Below are 19,032 nucleotides of genomic sequence, written 5' to 3'. Positions count from 1 at the left end.
GGACGGGGTCCTCCGCGCGCAGCAGCGAGGGCCCGCGACCCGGTGTGGAACTTGAGGGTACAGAGCACAGGGGTCCTGCAAGTAGAGCATCTCGGTCTCTTTCATAAAGGAAGCGTTGAGTTTGGGGACGGTCAAGAGGGACCCTCGCTCTCCGACCTCAGCCACGCAGGCAAGGCAGTGGGCTCCATCTTTTGAGCCTTTGCCCACGGGAAAACGCTGAGTCATTCCCGCGGAGCGCGCTGGGCGGGGCGGGCCCGGCCCGGATCCCCCTCCTCTCCGCTCCTCCCGCACCCCCCGGCCCGCTCCGGCTCTCGCGAGAGCGCTACAGGTTATAAAGGCAGCGCCCCGCGCGGACTTGGGGCTTCGTCTTCCTGGCTCCGGGCGGTTCTCAGTGTCGCTCAGGCTTCTGTGTTGGAACTGGTGAGTGTGTGGGCCTCGCGGTCTGGGGGAGCTAGGTGCAGCGCCCCGTAACCCACCTGTTGGACTTTACTGACTCTTGGGCCCTGCCCGTGCTCGCTTGGGGGTGCGGTGAGGCGGCCGGGCCACGCGCCCGCCCACGTGAGGCCCCCGTGGGCGCGGGACGTGGCTGAACCCTGGGTTCGCGTAGATACCCTCCGCCTTCTCCCACAGCCCAGGCGGAGGGCGTTCGTGTGCTGGGGGGGGGGGGTCTCCGACAACTGTCCTCTTGGCGGGGCGGTTCGGGAAGCTTCGGTCAAATACGTGCATCCTGACCTGCGGCTGTAGGAGACAGCGTCTACCTGGCCCACCGGGCTGTTCGCGGCCCTACTGGGAAGGTTTCCTCTCCCTGGCATTTTCTCGTCTGCGGAATGGGGTTCGTGGTGATCCCGGTGCCCTCGCTGAAGACTGCGCACTCTGTCCGCGGGGATGGGGCGGAGCTGATGGCGGGAGTGGCCGCCCAGCACCTGAAGTGGGAGTTGGGAGCCTGGGCGTCGCCACGATCTCGGGCACATCAGATCCTTTAAGTCCAGCAGCCTGTTCTGCAAGTTACTTGGGCTTTGAACGTGGGGGGCGTCCGAAAAAACCGGTTTGGACAAGAAGGCCCATTTTAGGGTCACACCCTATAGTTGGTCACCAAGTTTCAGCATGCTATTTTTTTTTTTTTTTTTTTTGGTGAAAGATGTTAAAGGTTATCTTTTTTTAAAAAAAGTAAAATGTTTTCCAGGAACAATACTTACCGTTTCCTTTGGTTTTGGTATCAAACTCCAAAAACTGGGAGACTTGGAAAATCAGCTGCTTGGGCTTTCAGGTGGATGACTTAGTTAAATCTCAACTCCTTGTCTTGGTGTGAATCCAGTGCAGTGTTTGCTGCTTTTTAGCAGTAAATTGCCTCTTGTTTTTGTTTTTGCCCCCAGGATCTTGGCCGGGAAGTGAGAAACTTATTTTGAAAGGACTTGTAGGGCAACACCTAAAGGCGGGCTGGCTTTTCATTTGTGTGCTGTCTTGGATTTGCTTCCCACATTGTAAAGGCAAGCTGGAGGCACAAAGCCGACTGTTTTTTGGAGACAGGCATTCAGTCCTTGTGCCGTTTTACATTTGGGTTCTAGTTAGAAACTCCATCTCCCTCCCTCTCTGTATAATGAATATACACAACAAAATGCACTTGCACAAACAATAGTTCTGAAACAGAGGTGACTTTGGTGTAGTAAAAAACTGCCGTGCTGTTTACAGACTAAACAAAGGTTCAGATTGACATTTGTTTTTTGTTCTAAAAGTTGGAAATTTCAGTTTTTGACCCTTGATTGCTGGCCTGTGCATCTTAGTAGTGTAAAATTTACCCAGGGCTATTGGACAGTTCCTTGATTGATCTACAACTAAGTCTCTGAAGTAGGTGAAGGCTCGAAAAATAAAGCTTGTTTATAACTTTCTGTTATTCAAATTAATAGCAAAATGTCTTCAGGAAATGCTAAAATCGGACACCCAGCCCCCAACTTCAAAGCCACAGCTGTTATGCCAGATGGTCAGTTCAAAGACATCAGCCTATCTGACTACAAAGGTAAGAGTAATGAGTAATTACACTGGGCTTAATAAAATGCAGTTATCTTATAATGCAGGGATGCCTTGTTAGATTTGTGCCTCTGTTAAGTTTGACTATAGGATGTTTTACATAACCTCAGACAAGGTCTATGTTTGTTTTTTTTTTTTTTAAGATTTTATTTATTTGAGAGGTAGAGTTACAGACAGTGAGAAAGAGAGAGAGAGGTCTTCCTTCTGTTGGTTCGCTCCCTAAATGGCCGTAATGGTCAGAGCTGCACTGATCCAAAGCCAGGAGCTTCTTCCCAGTCTCCGACATGGGTGCAGGGGCCTAAGCCCTTGGGCCACCTTCCACTGCTTGGGGACAAGGTTTTTTGGAAGCTGTTGCCATCATGTTGCAGTAAAGTGATTATCAGTGATCACAGGGTAGCTATCCTACGTCCAGACTACTTATGCAGAAAGCACATGCTGTATTATGCCTGGACATAGTAGCTCAATTATCTTTCCAGTATTTCTCCTTAGTTGTATTATTTTGAAATTCTCAATATTAGATTTTAGTTTAAGAAGGCTCTTCTAGGGCCGGCGCCGCGGCTCACTAGGCTAATCCTCCGCCTTGCGGCGCCGGCACACCGGGTTCTAGTCCCGGTTGGGGCACCGGTCCTGTCCCGGTTGCCCCTCTTCCAGGCCAGCTCTCTGCTATGGCCAGGGAGTGCAGTGGAGGATGGCCCAAGTGCTTGGGCCCTGCACCCCATGGGAGACCAGGAGAAGCACCTGGCTCCTGCCATCGGATCAGCGTGGTGCGGCGGCCATTGGAGGGTGAACCAACGGCAAAAGGAAGACCTTTCTCTCTGTCTCTCTCACTGTCCACTCTGCCTGTCAAAAAAATTAAAAAAAAAAAAAAAAAAAAAAAAAAGAAGCCTCTTCTAGGCCAGCGCCACTGCTCAATAGGCTAATCCTCTGCCTGCGGCGCTGGCACCCCGGGTTCTAGTCCCGTTCGGGGTGCCGGATTCTGTCCCAGTTGCTCCTCTTCCAGGCCAGCTCTCTGCTGTGGCCAGGGAGTGCAGTGGAGGATGGCCCAAGTGCTTGGGCCCTGCACCCTATGGGAGACCAGGAGAAGCACCTGGCTCCTGGCTTCAGATCAGTGCGGTGCGCCAGCCAAGGCGGCCATTGGAGGGTGAACCAACGGCAAAAGGAAGACCTTTCTCTCTGTCTCTCTCACTGTCCACTCTGCCTGTCAAAAAATAAATAAATAAATAAAGAAGCCTCTTCTACTTAAGACATCTCAGAGCTCAAATTTTTGAGCTGAAACATTGCTTGTTCTTGTTCAGTTTGTGGAATGTGTGTCACAACAGTTAAAATATTGTGGCTGGGACTGTGGCATAATGGATAAAGCTACCACCAGTTTGAGTCCCAGCTGCTCCACTTCAATCCAGCTTCCTGGTGTGGCCTGGGAAACCAGCAGAAGATGACCCAAATCTTTGGGCCCTGCACCTATGTGGAAGACCCAGAAGAAGCTCCTGGCTTTGGATTGGCCCAGCTTTGGCTGTTGCTGCCAGTTGGGGAGCAAACTAGAGTGTGGAAGATCTCTCTGTCTCCCTGCCCTCAACTCTGCCTTTCAGATAAATTAAGTCTTTAAAAAAAACAAACAAACAAATATTGTTAGGCAGAGGGCTTAGGCATCTTCCCTTGCTTATTTTGCCCTAGAGAACAACTCCGCCTTCTGTCATAGTTTCTTGCAGACTCTTGGCAAGTTCTCTGGAGGATTGCCTTGCCTTGAATTCCCAGAGCAGCTGGGTCTCCTGGGGTGATTGAGGATGTACGTAGATACCTTAGAACACAACCCTGACATGCACATGTCAGGTGTGCCCTTCTTAGCAGCGTAGTGTCATCAGTTCTTAGAGTTAGATTTTGGGTGGAACATTTGATGAGGTCCCTTGAACATCATACTTGGTTGTTGGGATGAGAGCACGTAATGGGATTTTCTGTGCAGGGGTCAGCAGCTTCTGAACAAGGTGTGAATAGCACCATAGGGAGGGGACCTTGGCTCAAGGGTGCAGACAAGTAGCAGGAGCTGCTCTCCAGTTCCCTGGGGCTTGACCTGCTTAGGCATCAAAGTGCTTGTTAATACAAAGCCCTAGAGAAGTTGTTTAGATGAGTCAGTTTCTACTCTTTTTTTTTTTTTTTTCCAGAGTGAATGTCAAAGGCTGCTTGTTTAGACTTTTCAGACTTTGCTGCCACCTGGAAATAACTGAATATTTGAAATTGTTCCAGTAGCTCAGCCCATTAGGTACAGTGAGAGGCTGCCTGACCAGTTTGAATATCTGCTTAAATTGTAATCTGAGTGACTTTCAGCAAAATTGGAGCTAGAAGCCCTGTTCCCTATCAGTGCTCTAGGAACATTTTTTTTTTTTTTTTAAGATTGATTTATTTAAAAGGCAGAGTGACAGAAATCAAGAGAGATGGATCTAGGCCCAGAGCTGTGGTGTAGTGAGTTAAGCCTGCGGAACTCTCATCCCATCTGGGTTCCAGTTTGATTCCCAACTGCTTTAGTTTCCATCCAGCTCCCTGCTAATGAGCCTGGGAAAGCAGTGGAAGTGGCCCAAATAGTTGGGCCCTTGCACCCACGTGGGAGACCTGGAAAAAGCTGTTGGCTTTGATCTGGCCCAGCTTCAGCTGTTGGGACCATTTGGGGAGTGAACTAGTGGATGGAAGATACCTCTTCCCTCTGTAACTCTGCCTTTCAAAATAAAATAGAGATAGATCTCTGGTTCACTCCCCAAATGACTACACCAACCAAGGCTGGGCCAGACTGAAGCCAGGAGCTTCATCTGCGTCTCCTGGGTGTCGCAGGAACTTAGGTATCTGAGCTGGCATCTGCTTCCCAGTCTTCAGTCCTCTGATACGATTTATGGGTGTCTCAAGTGAGAGGGCAAGTGATCCACTGTACCACTCCACCTTTGGAACTTCTTTCTTAGGAAATTTTTTTTTTTACACTTGATCTTAGCCAAAAGGCCGAGAAGCGATTTTTTTTTTTTTTTTAAGATTGATTTATTTGAAAGGTAAAATTAGAGGGAGAGACAGAGATGCTTCATCTGCTGGCTCACCCCCCCAAATGGCCATGCTGAAACCAGGAGCCAGTAGTCTCTCCTGGGTCTCCCACTTGGGTGCAGGGGCCCAAGTACCCTGGGCCACCCTCTGCTGTCCTCTCAAGTGCACCAACAGAGAGCTGGGCCAGAAGCAGAGCAGCTAGGACCTGAACTGGCACCCATACAGGATGCCAGTGCTGCAGGCTGTGGCTCAACCCAGTGTGCCACAACACTGGCCTCTCTGTTAGGTTTTTTAAGAAGACATTTCTTGTGATCCGTGTAATCATTTAAAGTTAACCCTTCCCACTACTGTAGTTTATCCATTGCAGAGAAGTGTAGAGGGCCTGGGTTCTTATAACCAACTTGCAGTAGATGAGACACCAGCAATTCACTTGGCACTGTTAGCACTGGAGTTAGGCCACCCAGTGCTGATAATTGTATCCTTGGTTTTCTTTGGAAAATTTGGTGTTAATTTTAACCACTCAGAGAAGATCAAAACTAGTGTTTATATTGTAGTTGGTAGCTGTAAGAACATGGAGGAGACAGAATAAGGTGTGGAACTGGAAGGAGTATTTTTTACTTGGGTCCTCCTGTTGCAGCAGTTCTAAAGAGCTGCTAAGAGACATCTGTATTTGGCTGGTGCCGCGGCTCACTAGGCTAATCCTCTGCCTGTGGCACTAGCACTCCGGTTCTAGTCCCGGTTGGGGCCCTGGTTCTCTCCCGGCCAGCTCTCTGCTGTGGCCTGGGAAGGCAGTGGAAGATGGCCCAAGTGCTTGGGCCCTGCACCCGCATAGGGAGACCAGGAGGAAGCACCTGGCTCCTGGCTTTGGATCGTCGCAGCGCGCCAGCTGTAACAGCCATTTGGGGGGTGAACCAACGGAAGGAAAACCTCTTTCTCTGTCTCTCTCTAACTCTGCCTGTCAGAAAAAAAAAAAGAGACATCTGTATTGAGCATCTTGTTTTTTATTTTATTACCTAAATTTTTTTTTTTCATATTTTAAAAAGTATTTATTTGAAAGAGTTACAGAAAGGGAGAAACAGAAATCTTCCATCTGCTGGTTCACTCCCCAGTGGCTAGATCTGGGCCAGGAGCTTCTTCTGGGTCTCTCACATGGGTGACAGGAGCTCAGGGACTACCATCTTCTGCTGCTTCCCCAGGCACATTAGTAGGGAGCTGGATTGGAAGTGGAGCAGCTGAGACTTGAAACAGCAGCTACGTGGGATGTTTGCATTGGAGGTGGAAGCTTTACCTGCCGTGCCACGACACCCACCCCAAGCATCCTAAGTGTTTTAACAATAACTGACTTAAAAAGCCTTTTTCCATAGAAAGATGTCTGCTTTATTTTCTCTGAATCAAGGAAGAGTGCTTAAAAGGCTAATCTATGATTTGCTTGCCTTCCGCAGGAAAATATATTGTGTTCTTCTTTTACCCTCTTGATTTCACCTTTGTGTGCCCCACGGAGATCATTGCTTTCAGTGATAGGGCAGAAGAATTTAAGAAACTCAACTGCCAAGTGATTGGTGCTTCTGTGGATTCTCACTTCTGTCACCTGGCTTGGTATGTATATTGGCCCACTGACATGTTGACTTGGCAGTAGAGTGCAAGTACTGACTTCCGGCTCTTCATGGAAGGACTGCAATGGTTCTGCCTTCCTTTGTTGCTTTTATTACCTGGCAGCAGCAGAGAAGCCGCTGAGTGTACCTGTGACTAACCTTAAATGTTCTCAGCCATTCACTTTACTGCTACAAAATATTTGAAGTTTTTTGGGAAGTTAGATTAGGAATATGGGAAAGAGGAAAAAATAAGTAGAGTTAATCTTACTGCACAAGAGTTTGCATGAATGGTTATACCTTACATGTGCCTTTGCTGTAGGATCAACACACCCAAGAAACAAGGAGGACTGGGACCCATGAACATTCCCTTGGTATCAGATCCTAAGCGCACCATTGCTCAGGATTACGGGGTCTTAAAGGCTGATGAAGGCATCTCATTCAGGTATGTGTATCTTCCTGGGAGGCGGCTGTAGGGTTGACATTCATCAGCATTATCCAGTTGGCTGAAAGCCATTTATTAGTTTTCTTATTTATTTGTAAGCCTTTGTTGCATCTCTCATTCTTCCAGGGGCCTCTTTATCATCGACGATAAGGGTATCCTCCGACAGATCACTGTAAATGACCTCCCTGTTGGCCGCTCTGTGGATGAGACTCTGAGACTAGTTCAGGCCTTCCAGTTCACTGACAAACATGGGGAAGGTAAGCACAGAGTGGTAGTAGGGTGGGAAAGATGGTAGGAGCAGAGGCTACTAAACACTATAAGAAGAAAAGGGTAATTATGCCTCTAACAAATTGAAATATCTGGATTACAGTGGATTATGGGGGTGGGGGCAATGGAAAAGCTTGGGGAAGATAAAGGCTTTTTTGTTCAAACTGCATATTCTCCATTTCTGTCCTCATTTCAAATCACTGAGTGCTGAGATATGACTAGAGTGTAGGAGGATCTCATAGATATGATTCTCAACCTTTTGTTTTGCCCTAATGTTTAAAGTATGCCAACTTTATTGGGAGAATTTAATCCCTGTTGTCCATATCTGGTTTTATTGGGGTTTTAAAAAATAAAGGAGATTTCTTTAAAAAAATTATTTATTCGAAGCTAGTTAGAGTGAAGGAGAGACAGGGAGGGAGTGAGATCGTCCATCTTGCTCATTCCCTCAAATAACCGCAGCAGCTGGGCTGAGCCAGGCTGGAACTCCCACATTGGTTCTGCTTTTTCAGGTGCATTAGCAGGGAACTGGATTGGAAGTGGAGAAGCTGGAACTTGAACTGGCACTCACTTGGGATGCCTGCATGCTGTGCCACAGTGCTGGCTGCAGCGATACAGTTTTGAAATCTGTAAAATAAAAATAAGACTGGTTGTTTATTAAAGACAGATACAAAAGCTGATAGAAAATATATTTCTGACATCTAAAATGATTTTCTTATGCAGTGACGGTTATATTTAAGAATTATAATTGTCAAGTGGATTATAACAAATGTTTAATGAAAAAAACTTAAAGCATGGGAGGGGGATTGAACTATAGGGTTTCAGTACAGATATCAAGGTTCTTCAATGGAAGTCTCAGATAACGGATTCTGATCAGAGATCCTGGTTTTGTCCTTATGATAGCTAAACAAGAATAGGCAGGCACATTCAACTTTCGGTTTTTATCTAGTACTCACTAGCGTGTAGGCCCTTTACCTATTACCGCAGCATCGATAGCTCTCTCCTGTGTGTGCTTGCAGTGTTGTAATAGAAAAGCACTAAACTGTTGATTCTGCCATTTGAGTTGTAAGATCGTAGCTTTTTGATTTTTTTTTTTTTTTTTCTCTGACAGTGGTTGTTAAGAGTTAGAAGTTAGGATTTTGCGGCCTGTGCCGCAGCTCAATAGGCTAATCCTCTGCCTTTGGCGCTGACACCCCAGGTTCTAGTCCCAGTCAGGGCGCTGGATTCTGTCCCGGTTGCTCCTCTTCCAGTCCAGCTCTCTGCTGTGGCCCAGGAGTGCAGTAGAGGATGGCCCAGGTCCTTGGGCCCTGCACCCGCATGGGAGACCAGGAGAAGCACCTGGCTCCTGGCTTCGGATCAGCGAGATGCGCTGGCCGCAGCAGCCATTGGGGGGTGAACCAACGGCAAAGGAAGACCTTTCTCTCTCTGTCTACTCTGCCTGTCAAAAAAAAAAGTTAGGATTTTGTGTGTTTGTGTGTTTCACATTTACTGGTTTACTCAAAGGATACTAAGAGATTGCACAGTGCAATCATATGAGAAAGGGGTATGGCACCTTCCTCAAAACCCCACGTGTCTACCTGTCTGGAAGCTGAGCTTAATTTTTAAGGACTCAGGTCCTGGAGCAAGTAAGTGCTGATCATATGGGAGAATAGGAATCTTTATCTCAGTGTAATTGAGGGCAAGATAATTTTGATCAGGTGCTGTGGCATCAGATCAGGAATACAGATGTAGTTTGACAAAGTTCTAACTACATGTTATTTTCTTTCTCTGGAAGCTAAGTAGTTTAACTAGCTTCCTAATGACTGGTGTGTGTTTGGGGAACCCAAAAGTGCCATCCATCTTTGGTAGAATGGAAGAGACTGATTCTAGGGATCAGTGAGCACCATCTGCAGGAGCCTGGCTAAGTTAAGTAGCTGACAGCTGCTGAGACTGCCCTCTGGTGGACGATGAGGTTTGGCACCAAGATAGAAGGAGCACGGAATGACAAAGTAGGGCTTTTCCTTGGGCACTGCATATAGGCTACACTCTTTAGTCCAAGCTTTCACAATTCTGAAGCTTCTGTCTTTAGACTTTATTGGTTTTGCTGCTTCCAGTCCCACTAGAACAGGCACAGCTCTCTCCCTGGCACTTTGGAAATAGTCAGTATTTGAGAGCTGTGAATGCTGAACTATCTTGGGTATTTTATGTGGTGTTTGTTTGGCAAATAATCCTACATTTTTTAAAAGAACCAATAAACTAGTACTTTAAATCCAAAGACTGCCTTTTTTTCCCCTAAAGGTAATTAAAATGCTGTAAATGACATTGTGTAGGGCCTTCTTTAGTTATTTGAAAGAGGGAGAGAGAAGTCTTTGCTCATTCACTCCCAAGATGGCCACATTGGCCAGTGCTGGGCCAGGTCAGCCAGGAGCTGCTTCTAGGTCTCCCTGATGTGGATGGCGGGGGCCCAAACACTTGGGCCATCCTCTGCTGGTTTTCCCAGGCCATTATCAGGGAGCTGAACGGGAAGTGGAGCAGTTGAGACAGAACCGGCACTTATGGGGTGCCAGCATTGCAGGCACCAGTTTTACCTGCTGTGCCACAATGCTGGCCCCCACAGAGGCAGTTCTCATGCCGAGGTTATGGTGATTGTTGCCATTTTCCCCTTGGAGTGTTGTGGCACATTAGCTGTACTGGAAGGCTAGTTTATATGTGACTCAACCAGTTGGCTGGGATCCATATTGATACTGGGAAACACTATTGGGTTTGAACCAAACATCTAAGTGGGGGGATCTTTTCTGTCACCAATATATGAGTGTGGTTAAAAGAACCATGAGGCCTTAGTGCCAAAGAGACTGTTGGCCAAGGTCCTTCTGGCTGGTTTATTCTTTAGCTGTGTGTCATCCTAGTCAGAGGAATCTTTTGGTCCCGTGTTAACCTGCTGGCAAACTCTGGCTGTGGCCTGGTCTTTTAATTTCATGCTGCTGTTTGTTTTTTTGCAACTTGTTTATGACCTGTCTTTTAACCCTTTGGTGCCACTAAAGCCAGTAACTATGTAACCATCAGATGGAGATTGCCCGTTTAGATGGGTTTCCTATTATCTGTTAATCTATCCCTTGTGTCCAGAGTGCTGGTTCATCTGAGCTTGTGACGCCCTTGGACCGGAAGGGGCTTTGCTATCTCTCACTTTAGCAAATGACTGTGACTGCTGTGGCAAATGATGACTGCTTGTCTCAGAACACAATGGCAAATGCAAGGGGGAAGATCAGAGTTTGGTCCCCTTTCTCAGGCCAGTTAAGGTACATTGTTAACTCAAATGTTTGAGAAGGTTGAAGGCTATGCAAAAGATCCAAATTTAACTTACCAAGAGGTAGAAGGCAGTTACATAATGAAACAAGCAGGGCCTTCTGTGGAGGTCCTGAATCCTTTGTGGTTTCAGCTTTCTGTTGTGTCAGAGATAAAGAACACTAATGAGGCTGCTGAGCTCTGCTGGGCTGCCAGAGGAAGCAGCAGCCTAGTGTTACCGTCCTAGCTTTCTTATTATTTAGCTCATTTTTGTTTTTTCCTTTGGGAAGTGGGAATAATAGCAAATCTTTTGCTTCTTTTTTGTGTTTTGTTTTGAAAAATCAGTGACATTAATTACATTTATAATGTGTATCCATCACCTTTATTTTTATTTTTGAAAAAAATTTTTTGACAGGAGTAGACAGAGAGAAACAGAGAGAAAGGTCTTTTTTCCGCTGGTTCACCCCCCAAATGACCACCACGGCCGGCGTGCTGTGGCCAGTGCACTATGCTTATCAGGAGCCAGGAGCCAGGTGCCTCTTCCTGGTCTCTCATGCGAGTGCAGGGCCCAAGCACTTGGGCCATCCTCCACAGCAGAGAGCTGGACTGGAAGAGGGGCAACCGGGACTAAAGCCCAGCGCCCATATGGGATGCTGGCGCCGCAGGCATCCATATAAGAGTATAATCATTAAATAGTAACTTTTCATTCTTTCCCTCCGTGCACTGGGAACGTATTTTACTTCGGCTCCACCTGTTTGCCTAATCTAGTTAGTTTATAATGACTGAAACCATACAGTATTTATTCTTTTATGTTTAGGTTCTCATGATCAGTGTTTAAAGGTTTGTCCATGTTGTAGCCTGTATTACAACTTCATTTCTCCTTATGATGGATCAGTCATTCCATTGTATGTATACACTGTGCTTTGTTCATCTCTATGGACACTGGGTTGTTCCTAGATTTGGCTGTCCCAGCATCATTTGTTGAAGACCATTTAAACTTGGTATTTGAAGCATATACAAAATTATGAAAGTGTGAATAGCCATTTACCTGCCACCCACTGTTAACAAATCTTAATATTTTGCTGTATGTACTTCAGATTTTTTTTAAAACAAAGCCATACCGAAGAAAAAGAAAAAATAGAAAAAAGGGGCCATACTATTGAAGCTGTTTCTTAATTTCTTGAAATTTCAGGAGCTACATGATTAAATTCAGTGTGATGGTGTATTAGTGCTGTGATGAGATTTGTTATTTAAGCTTTATAAAGTAGTCTTACACTAAAGGGCTGAAAGATTGATAGATTGCAGTGTAGATTTCCTAGTGCCTAAGTGTTGGATCTCTTCATAGCCCATGTCTGCTTTTGAGGCAACCCTTTGTCCCTGGGAGGAGAGGGTGGTGCAAACCACTGGACAGCTTATTAATTAGTAATTCCTTCTCTTGCAGTGTGCCCAGCTGGCTGGAAGCCTGGCAGTGATACCATCAAGCCTGATGTCCAGAAGAGCAAAGAATACTTCTCCAAGCAGAAGTGAGCGCTGAGCCAGTTAGTGATAGGCTGCAGCGTGCAACCATGAGAACAAAATCTTTTTGTACTTTTTTTTTTCCCCTGGTTAAAATAGAAAACTATATAGAAAACTATAGCCAAGATATGGTGTGCTGTAAAAGAAAGGCCTATCCTACAGGGTTGGGGAGTCCAGCCTTTTCCCTTTGTTTGGAATGGCCTGAGCTGTGTTGGGGCACAAGGCCATTTGATGTGTATGATGTACCAGTAGTGGGGCATCAGTCCACTGACCTTTTGTAGTATCTATTAAACTTTAACTGAGACTTTCTTCATTTTAGGAGGTGTTTGCCTTTTTTTTTTTAAAGGAGGAAATTATGCTTTGCTTTCCCTCTTGAGGGCAAAATAGAGCTGCTTAGAATAAATAATTGTATTGAAGCAAAATATAGGAATTGGAACTAGTTCTGGAAGTTAAGTTTAGTTAAGTTTTGGCTACAATAGGAGAAAAGCAAGCCCTATTATAGTGTTGGCTAGGATATTACAACTTATGCAGTAGGTCAAGATGCAGGTTAAGGTCCCAATACAATTATTTGGACCAGCTATGAAGCTTGACCTGTAAGAGAACAGAGTTGGATGCTTCTGTCCCTTTGGAACTGAATAAGGAAGGGAAATACACACAGGGCTAGTGTCCTCTATGACTAGGTAAAAGTACAGTGCTGTCCCTGGGTTCTAGCCATGATGCTTTTTTTTTTTAAGATTTAGTTGAGTTACTGAGGTAGAGACAGCATAAGGTCTTCCATCCACTGGTTCACTCCCCAGGTGCTGCAATGGCTAGAGCTGAGCTGATCTGAAGCCAGGAGCTTCTTCTAGGTCTCCCATGTGGGTGCAGGGGCCATAGCAGAGAGCTGGATTGGAAACGGAGCAGCTGGAAATGCCAGTGCTGCAGGTTGGAGCTTTAACCTGCTGCGCCACAGCATCAGCCCTGCCATTATGGTTCTTGACCCTCATCCATATCATCCTGGGGGAGGTTTCAAGGGTAGGGCAGTTTGAGAACTGAGAATCCTATGTATCATGTGGTTTCTTCGATACACTATTATCCACCTGATCTGCCATGCCACCAGAATCCATACTGTACTATGAGCAGTACCCAGTTCCCAGGGCCTTAGTAACTGCGAGCATCAATGCGTTTTGTGTGTATTCAGTTTCCTATGGTAAGAGCCATTTATGGGATGATTGTGCCTAAGGCCCTGTAACAGATCTTGATGCCCTGTGGGAATGCTAATGGAGGCAAAATCTCACTTCAAGAAGGTGGGAATTTTGGATTTGTCTAGACTTTTTTTTTTTTTTTTTTTAATCATTAAAAGGTAGAGCATGCTTCCATCTACTGGTTCACTCCCCAGATGACCACAGCATGGCTGTGCCATGCTGAAGCCAGGATCTTGGTGTTTCTTTAGGCTCTCTGTGTGGGTGCAGGGGCACAAGCCATCTTCCACTGTTTTCCTGGACATGTGATTAGGGAGCTGGATTGGAAGTGGAGCAATAGGGGACTGGTGCCCATACAGCAATGTAGGTGGTGTCTGTACCTGCTATGCAATAGCAATGGCCCATTTTCCTTCCTTTTTTTTTTTTTTTTTTAAAAGTACTTTGAAGAACCACAGAGAACAGATACTCCATTCTCTGGCTCACTCCAGAAATGGCCACAATGGCCAGGGTTGGGGCAAGCCAGAGCCAGGAACTCCATTCTGGTCTCTCACAAGTAACAAGAGCCTGGAAGCTGGATCTGAAGTAGAGGAACCGAGACACAAATTGGCACTGAGATATTAGATACCAGGGTCAAAAAGCAGCAGTTCAACCTACTCTATCACAGCAACCCTTGATAAGCTTTTCTTTTAAAGATTTATTTATTTGAAAGGAAGAGTTACAGAGAGCGCTTGCTTCCTTCTGTTTGCTCCCCAAATGGCCACAATGGCCAAGTCTGGGTCAGGAGCTTCAACTGGGTCTCCCACATGGGTGACAGGGGCCCAAATACTTGCACCATTTTCTGCTGTACCGCAATCATTAGCAGGGAGCTGGATTGGAATTGTTGCAGCTGGGACACCACTGGCACCCATATGGAATGTGGTGGTTAAACCTGCCTGCTGCACCACAACGCCAGGCCTGATCAAGTCTTGGTGGCCACATTGAAGATTTAGTACCAGAAGTGGTCATCTCGTACCCAGAATGAAATCTTCAGTCCTGGTAAGAGCCAGCGTAAATAAGGGTTCTGCAGAGAGTAAGTTATCAAGGGCCAGGGGATTCAGGTGGTGAGACTCCCGGGCTGAGCCAGCTCCGGGCTTTGCCAGGATTCTGAGGCTTCTTGCAGTTGACTGTAGTAATGGGAAATCCAGGGGATGAGGGCCTAGGTTCTGAGGGCTGGGCCAAGCCCAACAGGGCCAAGCGTTGGGCAGGTGGGGTGGAAAAGTAGGCCTTCTGCTCCTCTGAGTAGCGTTCCTGTGGGGTCACAGCATCCCGGTAAGTCCAGTCACGCCAATGGAAATTGAAGCCTTCAAGCAGGGTAATGCGGTCAGCTCTTGCAGGCACACAGTCGGGGGGCTTTCTGGGTGGCAGGTCCGGCACCTCTATTCCAGGCAGTAGCACCACCGCTCGAATAGCAAACCAGCCCCCAAACTGGGGGTGTATGCATACACCTGATATGTGCTGGGAAGAGGGTAAAGGAAAGGTCAGGGGGGTCACCTTGGCAACATGTCCAGCTACACCATCACTTCTACTCAATGGACTGATTACACACATTAGCCTCGCTTCAGGACAACATCTTCGAAAGGCAGAGGGATCTCCCATCTGCTATTTCACTCCCTTAAGTGCCCACAACAGCTGTGGCTGGGTCAGGATGAAGCCAGGAGTTAGAAACTCAATCCAGGTTTCCCACATGGGTGTCAGGGACACAAGTAATACTGAGTCATTACTTGCTGCCTCCCAGGGTTGATATTAGGGGAAGCTAATTGGAAGCAAAGCCAGGACTTGAACCCAGGCACCCTGATATGGGCTATGAGTATCCCAAACAGCATTTTAACCACTGCACCAAATGCCCACTCTTGAACACTCTAAGCATGAGGAAAGGCTCCCTTAGGCTGAGCCTCAACTTCCCCGTCTCATCACTGGTCTCCTGATCACTGCTTTACTCTCTCCAACCTGAGCCCTATAAGACAGAATAGACCAGGTTTTCTGACCTGATGTGTCCCCAGGAAAATTCCAGAAAGCATATGATGGGGCTGGTTCCCTACCCAGGACATAGCTCTCTGGGTTGTCACCCAGGGAAGCCAAAGGAATGTGAGCCCTGATAGGGATATCTTAGAGGATTTTACCATTTTCCCTCAGCCCCCTCACACTTGCCCTCTGACCTGGCTTCCCCAGGGGTCATCCTCCACATCTTGTCGTTGGTAGTAGTAAGCAGCCCCTGCCACGTGGGCTGCTGTCTGGGCCAGAATCTTGGGACGCCGGTTGGGGTGTACCTCATAGTCAGCAATGACTTCTATTTGCAGCTCTGGGAGGCTCTGGGACAGAGAGAGGCTCCTGTTAGCATGAGGGGAATCATGAATTTGTTAACAAGGTCCTGTCCTTAGAAGTCCTGTTTGAAGGGAAAACATAACCTGGGTCATTTCATTGTGAAAGTTACAAGTTCTTTCCAAGAGGGTCTCCGCTTGAAGGGAAATATGCAGTCTTGCTCAGAAACCTCCAGTATGAGGGGTGGTTTGGTTCTTTCCTCCTGCATTCTAGTGTGGAGGAAGACATGGCCCAACTCTAAGGAGACACAACGTGTGGTGCACTTATTTATGTGTCTATCTGAGTTTGCTGGAGGGAAACACTTCCGTCTGTTCTAAAAGGCCTCCATGGATAGCAGAAAACTTGCAGGTCTGTGTCAAAGGCAGGTGAGTAATGCCTGGAAGATGTTGGACTCATTCTCATTCAACCAGAAGATCAAGAGAAGAATGGTCTGAGTTTCTTAAGTTTGCTCATCTGTGTGTAGGGTAAGACTGATTTCAGACTAGGGGTCTGCAAAGGAAGCAGAGTTGGGGTAGAGTTCAGAATATCAAGGCTGACTTTAGGGTATCTTTTCACCTATCAAGGAGCAGCTCTTAGCCCTAGTTCTAGACCCTGCATTGAGCTTTGATGCACTGAAAGCAACTGGAGGTCTGGAAGCTGGGGGAAAGTTGTCTTGCTTACCTGTCTAACACGACTCAGGTGGTAGGCCACACACTGGTCCACGGGGTCTGTCAGTGGTTGGAGGTGGCAGCTCTGCAAAAAGGGCTTGAGGGCCTGGTCAAACATGGCAGGCGTGCTGAGTACTAGGAAGGCCAGAGTAGGTCCTGGCAGGGGCAAGTGGAAGGCTGGAGGCAGTAGTTCATTGTACCATGCCACCTGGAATAGAGAAAGTTCAGGCCAGGCTGGAGGGTTAGCTTAGGCCTTAGCCAGGCTCATACCTTAGCCTGGTATTCAAGGCCACATGTATCTTATCTCAGTTTCCATCTCACTGTTTTTTTTTTTTTTAATTTTATTTATTTATTTATTTTTTTTGACAGGCAGAGTGGATAGTGAGAGAGAGATACAAAGAGAAAGGTCTTCCTTTTTGCCGTTGGTTCACCCTCCAATGGCCGCTGCGGCCGGCGCATCACGCTGATCTGAAGCCAGGAGCCAGGTGCTTCTCCTGGTCTCCCATGGGGTGCAGGGCCCAAGCACTTGGGCCATCCTCCACTGCCTTCCCGGGCCATAGCAGAGAGCTGGCCTGGAAGAGGGGCAACCGGGATAGAATCCGGCGCCCCAACCGGGACTAGAACCCGGTGTGCCGGCGCCGCAAGGCAGAGGATTAGCCTGTTAAGCCACGGCGCCGGCCTCCATCTCACTGTTTACAATAAATTTTCACTGATGCTTTGTGATGTATGTTTACGGGGAACTCATCTGAATTTGACAGTTTTGGAATAGAGAGGCAGAGTTCCTGTACAACTCATAACATAAATTGACTGTACTGTGATTAGTGCAGTACACAGCTGGATGAGGGTCTGCTGAAAAGGCTTTCTTGGAAGTTGAGTCCTGAAGGCTGGTAAGGAAAACTGAAGGCTGATGTGGAAAGGGAGAATCTGGTGGGTGTGTTGAAATTTCCATTTTTTTTTTTCTTGAAAGGCAGAGAGAGAGAGATCCTCCATCCACTGGTTCACTCCCCAAGTACCTGCAACAGTCTGGGTTGGGCGAGGCTGAAGGCAGGAGTCTAGAACTTCATCCAGGTCCCCAACATAGGTGGCACTGGCCCAAGTACTTGAAGTGCCTCGAGGGAGCGTATCAGAAGAGCTGGGATTTGAATCAGGCATTCCAATAAGGGATGTAGGCATCCCAAGAGGTGCCTTAACTGCTGCACCGAACGCCCACTCCTGTTACGTGTTTTAAATAGAGGTCATAGCATAAGCAAAGGCATAGGCAGAAAAGCACTGTGCACATTTAGGGAAGGGCAAATTGTCTAGTTTGGTGGAAGCGAAGGTTCTGCAGATGGGAGAAGGGAGAAGGCTGGAGAAATAGTAGTAGTGAGACTGTGGCCTTCAGTGCTAGTGGATCTAATTTGATGGCAATGAGGAGCCACTGAAGATTTAACTATCTGACTGCAGTGTGATGTGTGGATTGGAGGCAAGGTAACAGGAAAGTTTATTAGAGCAATCCTAATGAGAAACAGTGGTCTGGACCAGGGCATAGAAGAATCAATCAGTGAGATGGAAGGAAGCAGATTTGGGAGATTCAGGCCTTGGCAGGGTTGCGGTGGGCTCTGTTCAAGTACAACAGTTCCCATTACCCAGGTCTGCCTGACTCGTCAGTCATTCCCTTCACATCTGTCATCCACCACTTCTTCTAAACGTTTTTTCAAGTTGTTCTTGATATTTCAGATGTACATAACCCCCCTTCCTTCCAATCTATCTTTTCATTCATAGCTCAATTTCATTTTTTTTTTTTTCTGGCAAGTCCTCTCTCAGGGTAGACCCAACCTATTTTTCCCTCTCTACTTCCCAGCACTGCTGTGAGCTACTCAATGGAAAAAGTGGGAAGTGGGCTCTCAGCATCAGGCAGTCTCAAGCCCAGTTAATTTAATTTGTGTCTTAAGTATACTTCTCAGTGCGGGGGCACCGATGTGGGGCAAATAGTCCTAAGTAAAGGCACGGGAGTGGGGAGTGAGGGGGGAGGGGAGTGCGGAGACTTCTGTGCCAGGCGGGCGCAGTTTCTACAACCAGTCAGCACTGATGATTAGCAACATTGTGAATTATCCTTCTGTTGGTAGATGGAACAAACCAGCCAATTGTTTTCTTGTTCAAAGAAATGCCCTTCCCTTCCCAGCTGAAATAAATCATAGCCATGCAAATCTTTTAAGCCTTGCCCTCTCCTTCCTTCGGGAAGCTTCCAAGGTGATTCTGCCCCCATGGGTTCCTTTTCCCTGTAAACTATGTAGGTGATAATGTCGCACAGGTTACAGGATTATAAGGCGCCTCCTATTCATCAATCTGACATTCAGTGGGGTAAAAGGATAAACATGCGACCGTTTCTCTACATTTTTAACCCAAATACCCATTGACACCCCGTCCCAGGGGCCAGATGGGACACCGGGCTGGAGGATCTCGGTGAGGATCAGAAGGCTCCCGGGCTCTCACGCCGTTTGCACCAAGCCCAATCATATACACCTCACCCTCTAACTGCAGGAGGGATAAACCAACCTGGAAGGGATAAACCTCGAAGCCAAAAGGACACAACGTGTCCTCAACCTTCTGCTGCAGCTCTGCGACATGCGGCTCCATAACACACGTTGCACGCTGAGATTGCTGGGGAATGGAGTCTGAAGGATAAAGGGGCCGTTGTGTTTCAAGACGGCTTGGACTCCATTTCCCAGGAACCACCAGGCCCAGCAGCGGGA

The 19,032-nt window shown here is 47.2% G+C and overlaps 2 protein-coding genes across 3 annotated transcripts; one reads left to right on the top strand and one right to left on the bottom strand.

Moving 5' to 3' along the window:
• The first annotated feature begins 312 nt into the window (after positions 1 to 312).
• PRDX1 (peroxiredoxin 1) lies at positions 313 to 12,432 on the top strand. The gene is made up of 6 exons (XM_062191189.1): positions 313 to 420; positions 1,905 to 2,014; positions 6,483 to 6,636; positions 6,952 to 7,074; positions 7,201 to 7,331; positions 12,041 to 12,432. Exons 2-6 carry the CDS (start codon positions 1,909 to 1,911, stop codon positions 12,124 to 12,126), a joined length of 600 nt encoding a protein of 199 aa, XP_062047173.1. The 5' UTR covers positions 313 to 420; positions 1,905 to 1,908; the 3' UTR covers positions 12,127 to 12,432.
• A 1,556-nt stretch (positions 12,433 to 13,988) lies between these two features.
• On the bottom strand, positions 13,989 to 18,954 carry MMACHC (metabolism of cobalamin associated C). 2 transcript variants are annotated; one of them, XM_062191188.1, is made up of 5 exons: positions 18,836 to 18,924; positions 17,314 to 17,432; positions 16,314 to 16,508; positions 15,491 to 15,643; positions 13,989 to 14,789 (listed from the first exon to the last, which is right to left on the bottom strand). In XM_062191188.1, the coding sequence occupies exons 3-5, from the start codon at positions 16,416 to 16,418 to the stop codon at positions 14,373 to 14,375; spliced, it is 675 nt and encodes a 224-aa protein (XP_062047172.1). In that variant the 5' UTR covers positions 16,419 to 16,508; positions 17,314 to 17,432; positions 18,836 to 18,924; the 3' UTR covers positions 13,989 to 14,372. The 2 variants fall into 2 exon arrangements, with proteins under 2 accessions (XP_062047172.1, XP_062047171.1); XM_062191187.1 differs by lacking the exon at positions 17,314 to 17,432 and having other exon boundaries at positions 18,836 to 18,954.
• Between the last annotated feature and the right edge of the window lie 78 nt (positions 18,955 to 19,032).

Source organism: Lepus europaeus, chromosome 5, assembly GCF_033115175.1.
Source record: "Lepus europaeus isolate LE1 chromosome 5, mLepTim1.pri, whole genome shotgun sequence".
Taxonomy (NCBI): Eukaryota; Metazoa; Chordata; class Mammalia; order Lagomorpha; family Leporidae; genus Lepus; species Lepus europaeus.
The sequence above is the reverse complement of the archived record's forward strand: the minus strand, read 5'-3'. Positions and strand labels throughout refer to the sequence as shown.